Here is a 13,617-nt window from a genome sequence, read left to right on the forward strand (position 1 = left end):
CAGTTGTCTAGAGTGATCTGAGCCACTACTTAGATATGAGCTGGTCTGTAGGCATAGGCTAGTTTGCACTACAATCTCCTACAACCGATATCCTCCAGAGAACAAGTGTCTGGGCCAATGAGACCAGTCAACTCTTATTTTCTTCAGCCAATCCTAGGGCAGGGCTAACCTCTAAACAACAGCTTTCTGATTCTTGTATGTAAATTCACACCACAAAGTATGTCTACGCTGCAAAGAAAAACCCAAGGCACTGAGTTTCAGAGCCTGGGTCAACTGACTTGGGCTCTGGGGCTAAAAATAGCATTATGGACACTCCCCGCTGGGCTCCAAGACTTCCCCCTACTCCTGCCAGGTTTCAGAGCCCCAGCACAAGCAGGAGTATCTATACTGTGCAGAGTAGATATACCCTTAGAATAACAGTGGGACTTTTCTGAGATCAAATGCAAAGAGGAGAGAACAGAATATACTCCTCTTTCAGGCACTAAAACCAGTAGCTAAGTCACAACCATCCTTACAATAAGCAATCTGTGAGAAACTCTTGAACTCTCCCTCCAGTTACAGTTTCAGGCTTTCATACCTGTCCCTGTAGTTAGTCTCTCACATGCGCTATGCTGCTTATGCAGCAATTAGCTGCAATGCTTTATGGGGCACTCTTGGTAACTGAGCAAATGCATTTTAAGGAATTACCAAAACCAGATTTATAATCCCTCCCACCCAACAAAGTAAGTGCCATGGTGAAGGGATCACACTCCATAATGAAATCTGATCCAAAAAAAACACATCATTTAGTGGCAGCAACAACATTAGAGAGTCATCAGTTTGGGGAATCTAATTCTGCTTCTAGCTTTGGGTCAGTAACCTCTGCATGAGCAGAGCTGGCACCTGACAAAGCAAAGTACAGATGCGGTTATGAAATAACATGCTATGCACATCATTTTAAAACACACGTTACCCCTTGTTGCTTTAGGAGCAGTGACAACATACAAGAATCTCAGCACGTGGCTAGAATGTTTTGTAAACAATCTTTAAATATTAAAAAAAGCTTTGTTTTAAGGCCACCTAAACTGAGTGGTCCTTCCATTCAGTAAGGATTAGTGTGGTTACTGCTGGGTCTCCTCCCACATAAGCCTGTGGCCTGATAGCAGCTGCAGCATGTTCTTACAAAGGGAACTCAAGGGAACTACTGGTTATAGTGTTGGTGGGAATCTTTTCCAGGTTTTGTTCTTAACAGCTGGAAATTGCAATTAGGTCTCTTCACCTGCCCTTCAGGTCCCCAGCAGTGGAAGCACAGAACACTCTCACAGAATAGGCAGCAGATGTTTACTTATTCCCAACAATGCAGCTGTAGCTGGTGGAGTCTGATTAGCAAACTCATCAAGGGGAGCTCAGTAGTGAGACTAGAAAGCGCTTGGGTACAAGTTCAAAGGCTTTCCCAGGCAACAGGTTCATGAGTCGTCATACACTTTCACCTTCATCCTCCACACTCTGAGAACCCTTGTGGATGTCCTCTGGGCCCAGAAGAGGCTGATGTAGACATGACTGGTGTTTGTCTGCTCCCCTCCAAAAAGAATGCAGGTCTGCCCTTCCTTGCTTCAGGAAGAGGGGCAGCAGGTCTGGGGTGAATGGGATGTCTCTGAATGCATGCAGAAGGAAAATGCCAGAGACTATGGTTAGAAAGCCACTTATAGTGCCAATTATGTTGTGTAGGACCATGTGTTGCCACTCCTTGAATAGGATGGCGGAACAAGTCATGACTGCTGTGGTAAACAGGACATAGTAGATAGGTGTGACCACAGATGTATTGAAGATGTCCAAGGCCTTGTTCAGGTAGTTAATCTGGACACTGATGCAGATCACCAGGCAAATCAGGAGTATCCAGCCCAGCGGTTCTTTCAGGACCTGCTTCCCAGCAAACAGCTCCTTCAGTGTGATGCCCAAGCCCTTGACACAGGACACTGAGAGCGAGCCAATGGCAGAGCAGACCAAAACATACACCAGAACGTTGCTCCGCCCATAACGGGGCCCAGCCACGAAGATAAGGAGAATGGAGCTCACCAGCACACACACCGCAAAGGCTATAAACCCTTCAATAAGAAGGAATAATCATTAGGATTTGCATTAGAGTGGGTAACACTATTGTACATTTATGTTACAGAACAGTGAGTGAAGATGCAAGATAGGGTGGCATGTGCCCCCATGGGTCAGTATACTCACCTTTCACCTTAGTGACGGGTTCAAAACAAGAAGTGGTTACACGTCAAAGATTTTAGGGCTCTCTCTATTCATTAGTGCATTATGGTCCGAGTCACAAGACTACCACACAAGTTGGCATGATTAACAGATTCTGTTATGTTACAAGAAAGCCTGGAATAGGGAAACTACAGGTCCGGGTGGAGGCAGAGACGCAGAATTGGCTGGGGGTAGGGAATAATATGCCAGGGGGTGCTGTAAATTGGGATTGTAAAGTATTGGCAGAGCTACATGGAGCCCAGGACTGGAACATCAAAATGCTGCAAGTCAGGCCAGAGTGGTACTAGCAGAGCTGTGCAGGTTGGGATTAGGACTCTCCTGGGATAGGAAGGGGTGCTGCAGGGCAGGTGTTCTGGGGCATTAGTACAGTGTGTCAGTGATGAACTGCAGCATGAGCCTGTGGGTATTGGGGGGAAGGGGTTGACACAATTTGCTCCCTTCCCTTCTCACTGCAGGCTTCCTCTCTGTACTGTCACTCATTCTTTCCTATCATGCTATTGCCCAAATCACTCCCTAGATTCCAACTTCCTTTCTCATATTGTGAGGGATTTTTTCCTCAAAGCTCCCCCTCCCTGCAACTCCCTATTTCCTTCTTTGCTTCTCTTGTTTATTTTCACCTTAAGTTTCTTCTCTGGCCTTTCTTCTCCTCCTCCCACTAATGCTGCCCCTCATGTATTGGCAATCCTCTTTTCTACACTAGCATTATATTAGGGTTACTTGTCATTGCTGTTGATTTTGCTACTAGTTTTGTGGTTATTCTTCCTTTGTAACTCTTGCTTAGCACTTTGGTATTAAAGGGGCTGTATTATAACCACAAGGATCATGGATAGGGGTCTAAGCACAGGCCTAGGACCCAAAAGTACCAGAGTGCTAATCCCCACTTTGACATAGACTCCTGTGGCCTTGGGAGAGTCACTTAACCTCCATCTTACAAAACATCCTGAAGATGAGAAGTGACATTTCTTTTTTATTAAAATAAAATGCAAATATAGCAAACACTTGCATCATACATAGGTGCCAACTCCTTGTGGCGGGCACTTTGGGAAAGGGTTGGAATGGGGGCGGGGGGGCGGGGCCGAGCACCCACCAGCACCAGAAGAAGTCAGCGCCTATGGCATCATACCTCTTGTGTCAGATTTGACAATAACTAGCCTTTATCCATCTCAGTAGCACAGGCTTTCACTCTTACTCTCCAAAAAACATGAGCAATCTAATCTTTTCCATCACAGAGAAGGAAACTAATAAACTACCATGGATCAATGGGCATGTTTCTATCACTTCAGTGCAGGAAGGATTATTTACTCAATTCTTCTCAGGCTAGACAAGTTATTCTACCTTCCACTGCCATTTACTCGGGGGGGGGGGGGAAGAAATTAACAAAGCCCTCTGTTTGGATACCTGGATCTTTAAGCTTCTCTGCCATTGACTCCAGGCTGGATACCTCCTCCCCCTGTGGGGCATGGATTACCATCACTGTGGAGCCCAGAACACTCAAGATGCATCCAATCTTTCCATGGACATTCAGGTGCTCATTCAGAAAGTAGGACGACAAAACTGCACTGTAGGATTGAAAGCAAAGGAAACACAAACACCAACAGGGTGCAGTATTTGAGGGAAAAGATAGGGTGAGGTTAGACAGCTACTTCCAGTGGTAAAGGGCAAAGGGACAAGTACCGCTCGTTCTCGTGTTGCTTACCTGACTAGAACACTTAATGCACCCAATGGAGTTACTAGTGTTGCTGGAGCAAAGGCATATGCAGCAAAATTTGCTGCTTCTCCAACTCCCACTGCAAAAGAGACCCAGTCAGTCACAGGAGAGCAGCGTAACATGGGAGCCAATGCAGCACAACTCACGTCAGCTCATAGCCGTTGTGCAGTTAGTCACTGTACAGAGGCACCATCACCACTTGTTGATTCCATCATCATGCCATAATTCGTTATCTGCAATAGCACAGTCCATCTGCTGAGCGTTGTATGGACAGTATAGACAAGAACTGGGCGACACAAAGAGGTGGATGGCAAAGGAGAAAGCTTATTTACATATGGATATACTGCTAACCAGCATCAGTGCAGAAAAGAAATACTAACATCCTTACAGTTCAACATATATTTGTATAATTTTGCCTTCCTGTTGTGGTGTCCATTGTGACATATTCCAGTCTTTACTTAGCATCACGTCTGTGAATTGCCGTGAAGCTCTCTTGACTACCCAGCAATACCAGAAGCTAATGAGCCAACTATGCTCTAGAATGCTTTGCATGGTGATAGGAGAACTTCCAAAATGGCCCAATCACCTGATTAACTCAGTACTCAACTCTTAAGTGAGAAATTTAGAAATATGTAAGATGTGAGCACACAACATGGTTTGTTTAGACAGGTAACACCACTTTCAAACTGCTCAATGATAAAACAAGGCAGCTGAGCCTCAATTATGACAAAGGAAATAAGAGAACAAGGCAAAGATAAAGGTGAACAATCAAAAACCTTGGACAACCAACGTCTCTCGCTCATACTTCAGTTTCACAGCAAGTACTTACTGGACAGTAGTCCTGCCCACCAAAGCCACTCCCTCAGGTATGCATGACCTCCTTGTCCTGAGAAAGAAAGTGAGAGCAACAACAAAAATCCAGGGTGAGGTTCCAATGGCACAAGCTATACAAAGAACCAGGATCTCTTTTGCTTATAAAGAAAGGAATGAATTTTCCTCTGAGAAGTGGGATAATCCTCCAGCACTCCTCTTCCTCCTCTGTAAAGGAGCCAATTTCCAGATGATATTAGCGTCTTTAAAAAAAGAGCTTGATGCTGGTGAAGAGTGCTGGCTAGCCATCCCTGGGGACAGAAGTCCAATTTATCCTCAAGAATAAGTACAGCATGGACAGTGGCAGCACTCTGCCTCAGCTATGTGCCCAACCATGCCAGGATCACATCTACAACACAAGGAGATAGTTTGGTCTTCACTCCATCTCTGGTGAAGATAACGTCAAGGGTAACAGCTGAAGTAAGTGTTTTTATGAAGCAAATACTTGTCTATTAAGAACTGGATTGAGACCAAACTCACATGATATAGTACACCATTAAGCGGTTGTTAGATAGTAATGTTTTTGGGTTACTGATCTGGGCCAGACTTGGAGCTGAAATAGTGCCATGGTGCATCCAGTTCCCTCTGCCCAGATTAGGTATTTCTATTTCTCTTCCCTGTTCTTTCAAATACTTGTCATTTGTCCCAGCCTTCGACAGATTTTGAAAGCTGCATTTCTCCAGCTCTCTGCTCACAATACTGTGCAATATTAGACCACACCTGGTTACAAGACCCACTACAGCCGTCTAGGATTTCGACCGTATTAACAGCTCCAAGATCAAGAAAATAATATGTCCCTTCTGGCTGATCCTAAAGTGACTAAGAGCTGTATTAAAGCCAGAAATGTTTTCACATCATCCAGCTGAATAGCAATTAGAACTTCTTGAAGTTCAATTTTTCCAAGTGTGTAGAGAGCCCCTGAAAACTCTCTTATTGTTCTACTAGGACAATAAGAACAATGCCTTTGGCGGGAACATAACTTTGTACAGCCAACTGCAGCAATAAAGATGGAAAGTACCTGCCCTAATGGAGCCCCTGCTGGCCAACTTGAGAAGCCCTTTCTTCTTTAGGATAAAACTTCCTCCGATAAAAATACTTGAGGATAGAGCCAGGCCTAGTCCGATATAGAAGTCGTAGCGACCTGACACACCCTCCATCACAGCCCCCTGCATCAAGAAGGAAGAACACAAATTCAGAGAGAAAAGAGGTTTGGGCATGTCCACCACACAAATCTAAGGAAAACCCCAGTTGCAGGGTGTTCTCCTGGAATGTGAAAGACTGCTGTACATGAAATAAACACTTTGTAGGGCAGCTCCTGTGGGGGCTCTTACTTATCTCTACACCTTCAAGTGCTAGGGCCATTGACATTTCCATTTCCTAATGCAGCATTTCTCAAATGGGGGGTCCTGACCGAAAAGGGGGTGGGGCAAGGCTATTGTAGGGGGGTTGCATGATGACCTTTTCCCTTGCTTTCAGAGCTGGGTGGCCAGAGAGTGGTGGCTACCGGCCAGTTGCCCAGCTCTGAAGCTAGCACCAGCAGCAGTGCAAAAGTAAGGATGGCATGGTATGGTTACTTAGCTCTGTAGGCATGTGCACTGGTGCCATGAATGCTACGTCCAGTAGCAAAGTGTGTGGGGGTGAGGGGGGGGGAGCGTCAATCTCTGTCCTAATGGACATCTACATGGGGGGTGGGAGGAGAGACTTTGCTCCTGAGAAGACAGTAGTACCTGCAGTGTCTCAGTAATAATCATGAACCTGGGCACGACCCAGGAACCCTCAGGGTGCACAGGGGCCCGAAGCTGACTCTGCAGCTCCTGCTTGTCCAACTTGCGGGCTGAAACCCTTAGTCCTGGTCTACACTACGAGTTTAGGTCGAATTTAGCAGCATTAGATTGATTTAACCCTGTACCCATCCACACAATGAAGCCATTTTTGTCGACTTAATGGGCTCTTAAAATTTATTTCTGTACTCCTCCCCAACGAGGGGATTAGCACTGAAATCGACATCACTGGGTTGAATTTGGGTTAGTGTGGACGCAATTTGATGGTATTGGCCTCCAGGAGCTATCCCACAGTGCTCCACTGTGACCGCTCTGGAAAGCGCTCTGAACTCGGATGTACTGGCCAGGTAGACAGGAAAAGCCCCGCAAACTTTTGAATTTCATTTCCTGTTTGGCCAGTGTGGCAAGCTGATCAGCACAGGTGACCGTGCAGATCTCATCAGCAGAGGTGACAACGGAGTCCCAGAATCGCAAAAGAGCTCCCGCATGGACTGAACGGGAGGTACTGGCTCTGATCGCTGTATGGGGAGATGAATCCGTGCTATCAGAACTCCGTTCCAAAATGTCAAAATATTTGAAAAAAATCTCCAAGGGCATGAAGGACAGAGGCTATCACAGGGACCCACAGTAGTGTCACGTGAAACTTAAGAAGCTTAGGCAAGCCTACCAAAAAACCCAAGAAGCAAACGCCCGCTCGGGGTCAGAGCCCCAGATATGCTGCTTCTATGAAGAGCTGCATACCCCTAACACTGCCCCACCTCTGTACGTGGACTCCTCCAAGAGGGGAGTCTCACGCAACAGGGATGATTTTGGGGACGAGGAAGATGCTGAGGAGGGGGAGGTTGAAGATAGTGCACACCAGGCAAGCGGAGAAACCGTTCTCCCTGACAGCCAGGAACTGTTTATCACCCTGGAGCCAATACCCTCCCAACCCAGGCTCCCGGACCTTGAAGGCAGAGAAGGCAGCTCTGGTGAGGGTACCTTTGTAAATATAATACACGGTTTAAAAGCAAGCGTTTTTCATGACTAATTTGCCCTGAAGACTTGGGATGCATTCGCGCCCAGTACAGCTACTGGAAAAGTCTGTTAACTTGTGTGGGGATGGGGCGGAAATCCTCCAGGGACATTTCAATGAAGCTGTCCTGGAGGTACTCCCAAAGTCTTTGCAAAAGGTTTCTGGGGACGGCAGCCTTATTGCGTCCTCCATGGTAGGACACTTTACCACAGCAGGCCAGTAGCACGTAGTCTAGAATCATTGCATAAGAAAGCATGGCAGCGTGTGGTCCCGGTGTTTGCTGGCATTCAAGTGACATCTGTTCTTTCTCTCTCTGTGTTATCCTCAGGAGAGTGATATCATTCATGGTCACCTGGTTGAAATAGGGGAATTTTATTCAGGGACATTCAGAGGTCGCTATTCCTGCTGGGCTATTTGCCTGTGGCTGAAAAGAAATCGTCCCTGCTGTTAACCACGTGGTGGAGGGAGGGGTGAAGCGATCATCCCAGAGAATTGGGTGGGGGGAGGGGTTAGTTGGGTTTGTGCTGCACGTTAACCTGAAAACATCAGCCCCTCCTTTTAAATGGCCAAAGTATCTTTTTCAATTTTAATCTCCCTTTTTTGTCTCCTGCAGCTGCAAATGTTTCAACGCTGCTACTAGCATCTCCGTCCCAGAGGCTAGCGCAGATAAGGCCAAAAAAACCCGCACTCACGATGAAATACTCTCTGAGCTCATGCAGTCCACCCAAACTGAAAGAGCCCAGCAGAATGTGTGGAGGCAGACAATGGCAGAGTCCAGGAAAGCACAAAATTAACACGAGGACAGGAGGGATGTGCGAGAGGATAGATAGCTGGAGCAACAGGAGAGGTGATGGCAGCATGATGAAAGGAGGCAGGATGCAATGCTGAGGCTACTGGAGGATCAAACTGATATGCTCCGGGGTATGGTTGAGGTGCAGGAAAGGCACAGACCGCCACTGCAGCCCCTGTGTAATCAACTGCCCTCCTCCTCAAGTTTCATAGCTTCCTCACCCAGACACCCAAGAATGTGGTGGTGGTAGAGGGGGCCTCAGGGCACCCAACCACTCCACCCCAGAGGGCTGCCCAAGCAACAGAAGGCTGGAATTCAATAAGTTTTGAAGTTCAGTGTGGCCTTGTCCATCCCTCCTCCCCTACCCCACCTGGTGCTTTCCTCCTCCCCAACCCCTCCCAGGCTACCTTGGCAGTTACCCCCTATTTGTGTGACGAATTAATAAAGAATACATGAATTTGAAACAACAATGACTTTATTGCCTCTGCAAACGGTGATCAAAGGTGGGAGGGGAGGGCGGTTGGCTTACAGGGAAGTAGAGTGAACCAAGGGGGCAGGTATTCATCAAGGAGAAACAAACAGAACTGTCACACAGTACCCTGGTCAGCCATGAAACTGGTTTTCAACGCTTCTCTGATGCACAGGGTGCCCTGCTGTGCTCTTCTTAACCACCCTGGTGTCTGGCTGCGCGTAATCAGCGGCCAGGCAATTTGCCTCAACTTCCCATCCCGCCATAAACGTCTCCCCCTTACTGTCACAGATATTGTGGAGAACACAGCAAGCAGTAATAACAATGGGAATATTGGTTTCACTGAGGTCTAAGCGAGTCAGTAAACTGCGCCAGCACGCTTTTAAACATCCAAATGCACATTCTACCACCATTCTGCACTTGCTCAGCCTATAGTTGAACAGCTCCTGACTACTGTCCAAGCTGCCTGTGTATGGCTTCATGCGCCATGACATTAAGGGGTAGGCTGGGTCCCCAAGGATAACTATAAAGAAAAGGAGTTCTTGTGGCACCTTAGAGACTAACAAATTTATTTGAGCATAAGCTTTTGTGAGCTACGGCTCACTTCATCGGATGCATTCAGTGGAAAATGCAGTGGGGAGATTTATATACATAGAGAACATGAAACAATGGGTGTTACCATACACACTGTAACGAGAGTGATCACTTAAGGTGAGCAATTACCAGCAGGAGAGCGGGGGGGGGGGGGGAAATAAAGGCTTTTGTAGTGATAATCAAGGTGGTAATAGTGATAATCAAATGTCTGAGGAACAGTGGAGGGGGGGAATAAACATGGGGAAATAGTTTCACTTTGTGTAATGACCCCTCCACTCCCAGTCTCTATTCAAGCCTAAGTTAATTGTATCCAGTTTGCAAATTAATTCCAATTCAGCAGTCTCTCGTTGGAGTCTGTTTTTGAAGTTCTTTTGTTGAAGAATTGCCACTTTTAGGTCTGTAATCGAGCGACCAAAGAGATTGAAGTGTTCTCCGACTGGTTTTTGAATATTATAATTCTTGATATCTGATTTTTGTCCATTTATTCTTTTACATAGAGACTGTCCAGTTTGAGCAATGTACACGGCAGAGGGGCATTGCTGGCACATGATGATATATATCACATTAGTAGATGTGCAGATGAATGAGCCTCTGATAATGTGGCTGATGTGATTAGGCCGTAAGATGGTGTCCCGTGAACAGATATGTGGACTCAGTTGGCAACGGGCTTTGTTCAAAGAATAGGTTCCTGGGTTAGTGGTTCTGGTGTGTGGTTGCTGGTGAGTATTTGCTTCAGGTTGGGGGGCTGTCTGCAAGCAAGGACTGGTCTGTCTCCCAAGATCTGTGAGAGTGATGGGTCGTCCTTCAGGATAGGTTGTAGAACCTTGATGATGCATTGGAGAGGTTTTAGTTGGGGGCTGAAGGTGATGGCTAGTGGTGTTCTGTTATTTTCTTTGTTGGGCCTGTCCTGTAGTAGGGGACTTCTGGCTCTGTCAATCTGTTTCTTCACTTCAGCAGGTGGGTATTGTAGTTGTAAAAATGCTTGATAGAGATCTTGTAGGTGTTTGTCTCTGTCTGAGGGGTTGGAATTCTGTGGTGACCTAGAATCCTATTTTCGACGACTCCGACTCCACGAATATTTCCCACCCACCTCTGAACAACATACTAACCCACAGAGACCTTCCTACCAAGACTACAAAAAGAAGGATTCTGGGTGGACTCCTCCTGAAGGTCAAAACAACAGACTGGACTTCTACATAGAGTGCTTCCGCCGACGTGCACGGGCTGAAATGGGGAAAAGCAGCATCACTTGCCCCATAACCTCAGTCGTGCAGAACACAATGCCATCCACAGCCTCAAAAACAACTCTGACATCATAATCAAAAAGGCTGACAAAGGAGATGCTGTCGTCATCATGAATAGGTCGGAATATGAAGAAGAGGCTGCTAGACAGCTCTCCAACACCACTTTCTACAAGCCATTACCCTCTGATCCCACTGAGGATTACCAAAAGAAACTACACCATTTGCTCAAGAAACTCCCTGAAAAAGCACAAGAACAAATCCGCACAGACACACCCCTGGAACCCTGACCTGGGGTATTCTATCTATTACCCAAGATCCATAAACCTGGAAATCCTGGACGCCCCATCACCTCAGGCATTGGCACCCTGACAGCAGGATTGTCTGGCTATGTAGACTCCCCCTCAGGCCCTACGGTACCAGCACTTCCAGCTATCCTCGAGACACCACTGACTTCCTGAGGAAACTACAATCCATCGGTGATCTTCCTGAAAACACCATCCTGGCCACTATGGATGTAGAAGCCCTCTACACCAACATTCCACACAAAGCTGAACTACAAGCCATCAGGAACAGTAACCCCGATAATGTCACGGCAAACCTGGTGGCCGAATTTTGTGACTTTGTCCTCACCCATAACTATTTCAGATTTGGGGACAATGTATACCTTCAAATCAGCGGCACTGCTATGGGTACTCACATGGCCCCACAGTACACCAACATTTTTCGGTTATTTTCTGGTCTGGAAAGTAAATCCCTTGCTGCAGCTGTTCATACAGACCAGCGTTCCTGAAAATGAGAGCATCATGTACCTTTCCCAGCCATCCCACATTGACGTTGGTGAAACGTCCATTGTGATTCACCAGTGCTTGCAGCACCATTGAAAAGTACCCCTTTCGGTTTATGTACTGGCTGCCTTGGAGCTCCAGTGCCAAGATAGGGATATGGGTTCCGTCTATCACCCCACCACAGTTAGGGAATCCCATTGCAGCAAAGCCATCCACTATGACATGCACATTTCCCAGAGTCACTACCCTTGATAGCAGCAGCTCAGAGATTGCGTTGGCTACTTGGATCACAGCAGCCCCCACAGTAGATCTGCCCACTCCCAATTGATTCCCGACTTACTGGTAGCTGTCTGGCATTGCAAGCTTCTAGAGGGCTATCGCTACTCGCTTGTGAATTGTGAGGGCTGCTCTCATCTTGGTATTCTTGGGCTTCAGGGCAGGGGAAAGCAAGTCACGAAGTTCTATGAAAGTGCCCTTACGCATGCGAAAGTTTCGCAGCCACTGAGAATCATCCCAGACCTGCAACCCTATGCAGTCCCACCAGTCTGTGCTTTGTTCACGGGCCCAGAATTGGCGTTCCATGGAATGAGCCTGCCCCATTGCCACCAGGATGGCCAAACTGCTGGGGCTCGTACTTTGAGAGAAGTCTGTGTCCATGTCCTCATCGCTCTTGTCACCGCGCTTCCATCGCCTCCTCGCCTGCTTTTGCAGGTTCTGGTTCTGCATATACTGCATGATAATGCGTGAAGTGCTTAAAATGCTCATAACTGCAGCAGTGATCTGAGCGGGCTCTATGCTTGCCGTGGTATAGCGTCTGCAGGAGAGCAGAATGACAGTGGAAGCGGTCGTTCAGTGACAATGGTTTCTAGACCTACTGCACAGTCTACTGCCAGGACACAACAGCTGAGCGGGCTGCACGCTTGCCATGTTATGGCGAGACAAGAGCAGGAAAGCAGAGTTGCAGCGGAAGCAGGAGCCCATGAGAGACAACATGGAGAAATTTGCTATCGAGACAAAAGCAGGAGAGCAGAGTTGCAGCGGAAGCGGTGGTTCGATGACGACATTTAGCAGTCCTACTGTACCGTCTGCTGAAGGCAGTTTGGCGCCTGCATGGAAAAAAGGCGTGAAACGATTGTCCGCCATTGCTTTCACGGAGGGAGGGGCGACTGACGATATGTACCCAAAACCACCTGTGACAATGTTTTTGCCCCATCAGGCATTGGGAGCTCAACCCAGAATTCCAATGGGCAGCGGAGACCGCAGGAACTGTGGGATAGCCACCCACAGTGCAACGCTCCGAAAGTCGACACTAACCACGGTAGTGAGGACGCACTTGGCTGAATTAATGCGCTTAGTGGGGACACCCACAATCGACTGTATAAAATCGCTTTCTAAAAATCGCAAAAAAAAAAAAGGAGTAGTTGTGGCACCTTAGAGACTAACCAATTTATTTGAGCATAAGCTTTCGTGAGCTGTAGCTCACGAAAGCTTATGCTCAAATAAATTGGTTAGTCTCTAAGGTGCCACAACTACTCCTTTTCTTTTCGCGAATACACCGCTGTTACTCTGAAACCTTTCTAAAAACCGACTACTACAAATTCGACCTAATTTCGTAGTGCAGGCATACCCTGAGAGCCCAACTGCAACCGACCCCCAAGTGCTGCTCCCCGCTAGGAACCAGGCTCCCCTTTCCGGAGCGAGTGCCGAACCCCGCCCGGCGATCATCAATCTCCGCGGGCAGGGCACTGTCCCGGGGGGGGCCTCACACGGTCGGGGGAGCGCAGGCAGCGCTGGGCGTGATACGCTGCTGACAGCCCCGTCCACCAGGCGGGCCTCACCCCACACCGCGGGAACCCAGGAGCCCCGGGGCGGGGCCCCCGAGACACACCACAGCTTGTAAGGGGGCAGGAGCCCCGGGTCCTGTCAACGCAGATAGCACCACTCGCCCACGGTACCGCGACCGGGGGCAGCAAGCACAGAGCCCCGCCCCTTCCTCGCCGGTACCTGCTGCAGCTCCCCGGACCGCTTCCACAGCTTCAGCCAACCCCCTGCTCCAGAGCCAGTGTGGGAGCGCCTCGCCCCTCACTTCCGCTTCCGGTGAGTCATCCAAA

General features: G+C 47.9%; 1 protein-coding gene across 4 annotated transcripts; it reads right to left on the reverse strand.

Annotated features, from left to right (window-relative positions):
- Positions 1–803: 803 nt before the first annotated feature.
- Positions 804–13,614, reverse strand: LOC125642115 (magnesium transporter NIPA2-like). 4 transcript variants are annotated; one of them, XM_075132406.1, is made up of 7 exons: positions 13,511–13,614; positions 7,591–7,976; positions 5,847–5,994; positions 4,788–4,844; positions 3,947–4,037; positions 3,649–3,809; positions 804–2,084 (listed from the first exon to the last, which is right to left on the reverse strand). In XM_075132406.1, the coding sequence occupies exons 3-7, from the start codon at positions 5,983–5,985 to the stop codon at positions 1,456–1,458; spliced, it is 1,077 nt and encodes a 358-aa protein (XP_074988507.1). In that variant the 5' UTR covers positions 5,986–5,994; positions 7,591–7,976; positions 13,511–13,614; the 3' UTR covers positions 804–1,455. The 4 variants fall into 4 exon arrangements, with proteins under 4 accessions (XP_074988507.1, XP_048718851.1, XP_048718855.2 ...); XM_048862894.2 differs by lacking the exon at positions 7,591–7,976; XM_048862898.2 differs by lacking the exons at positions 7,591–7,976; positions 13,511–13,614 and having other exon boundaries at positions 3,947–4,191; positions 5,847–5,862.
- Between the last annotated feature and the right edge of the window lie 3 nt (positions 13,615–13,617).

This window comes from Caretta caretta, chromosome 9 (genome assembly GCF_965140235.1).
Source record: "Caretta caretta isolate rCarCar2 chromosome 9, rCarCar1.hap1, whole genome shotgun sequence".
In the NCBI taxonomy this organism is placed as follows: domain Eukaryota; kingdom Metazoa; phylum Chordata; order Testudines; family Cheloniidae; genus Caretta; species Caretta caretta.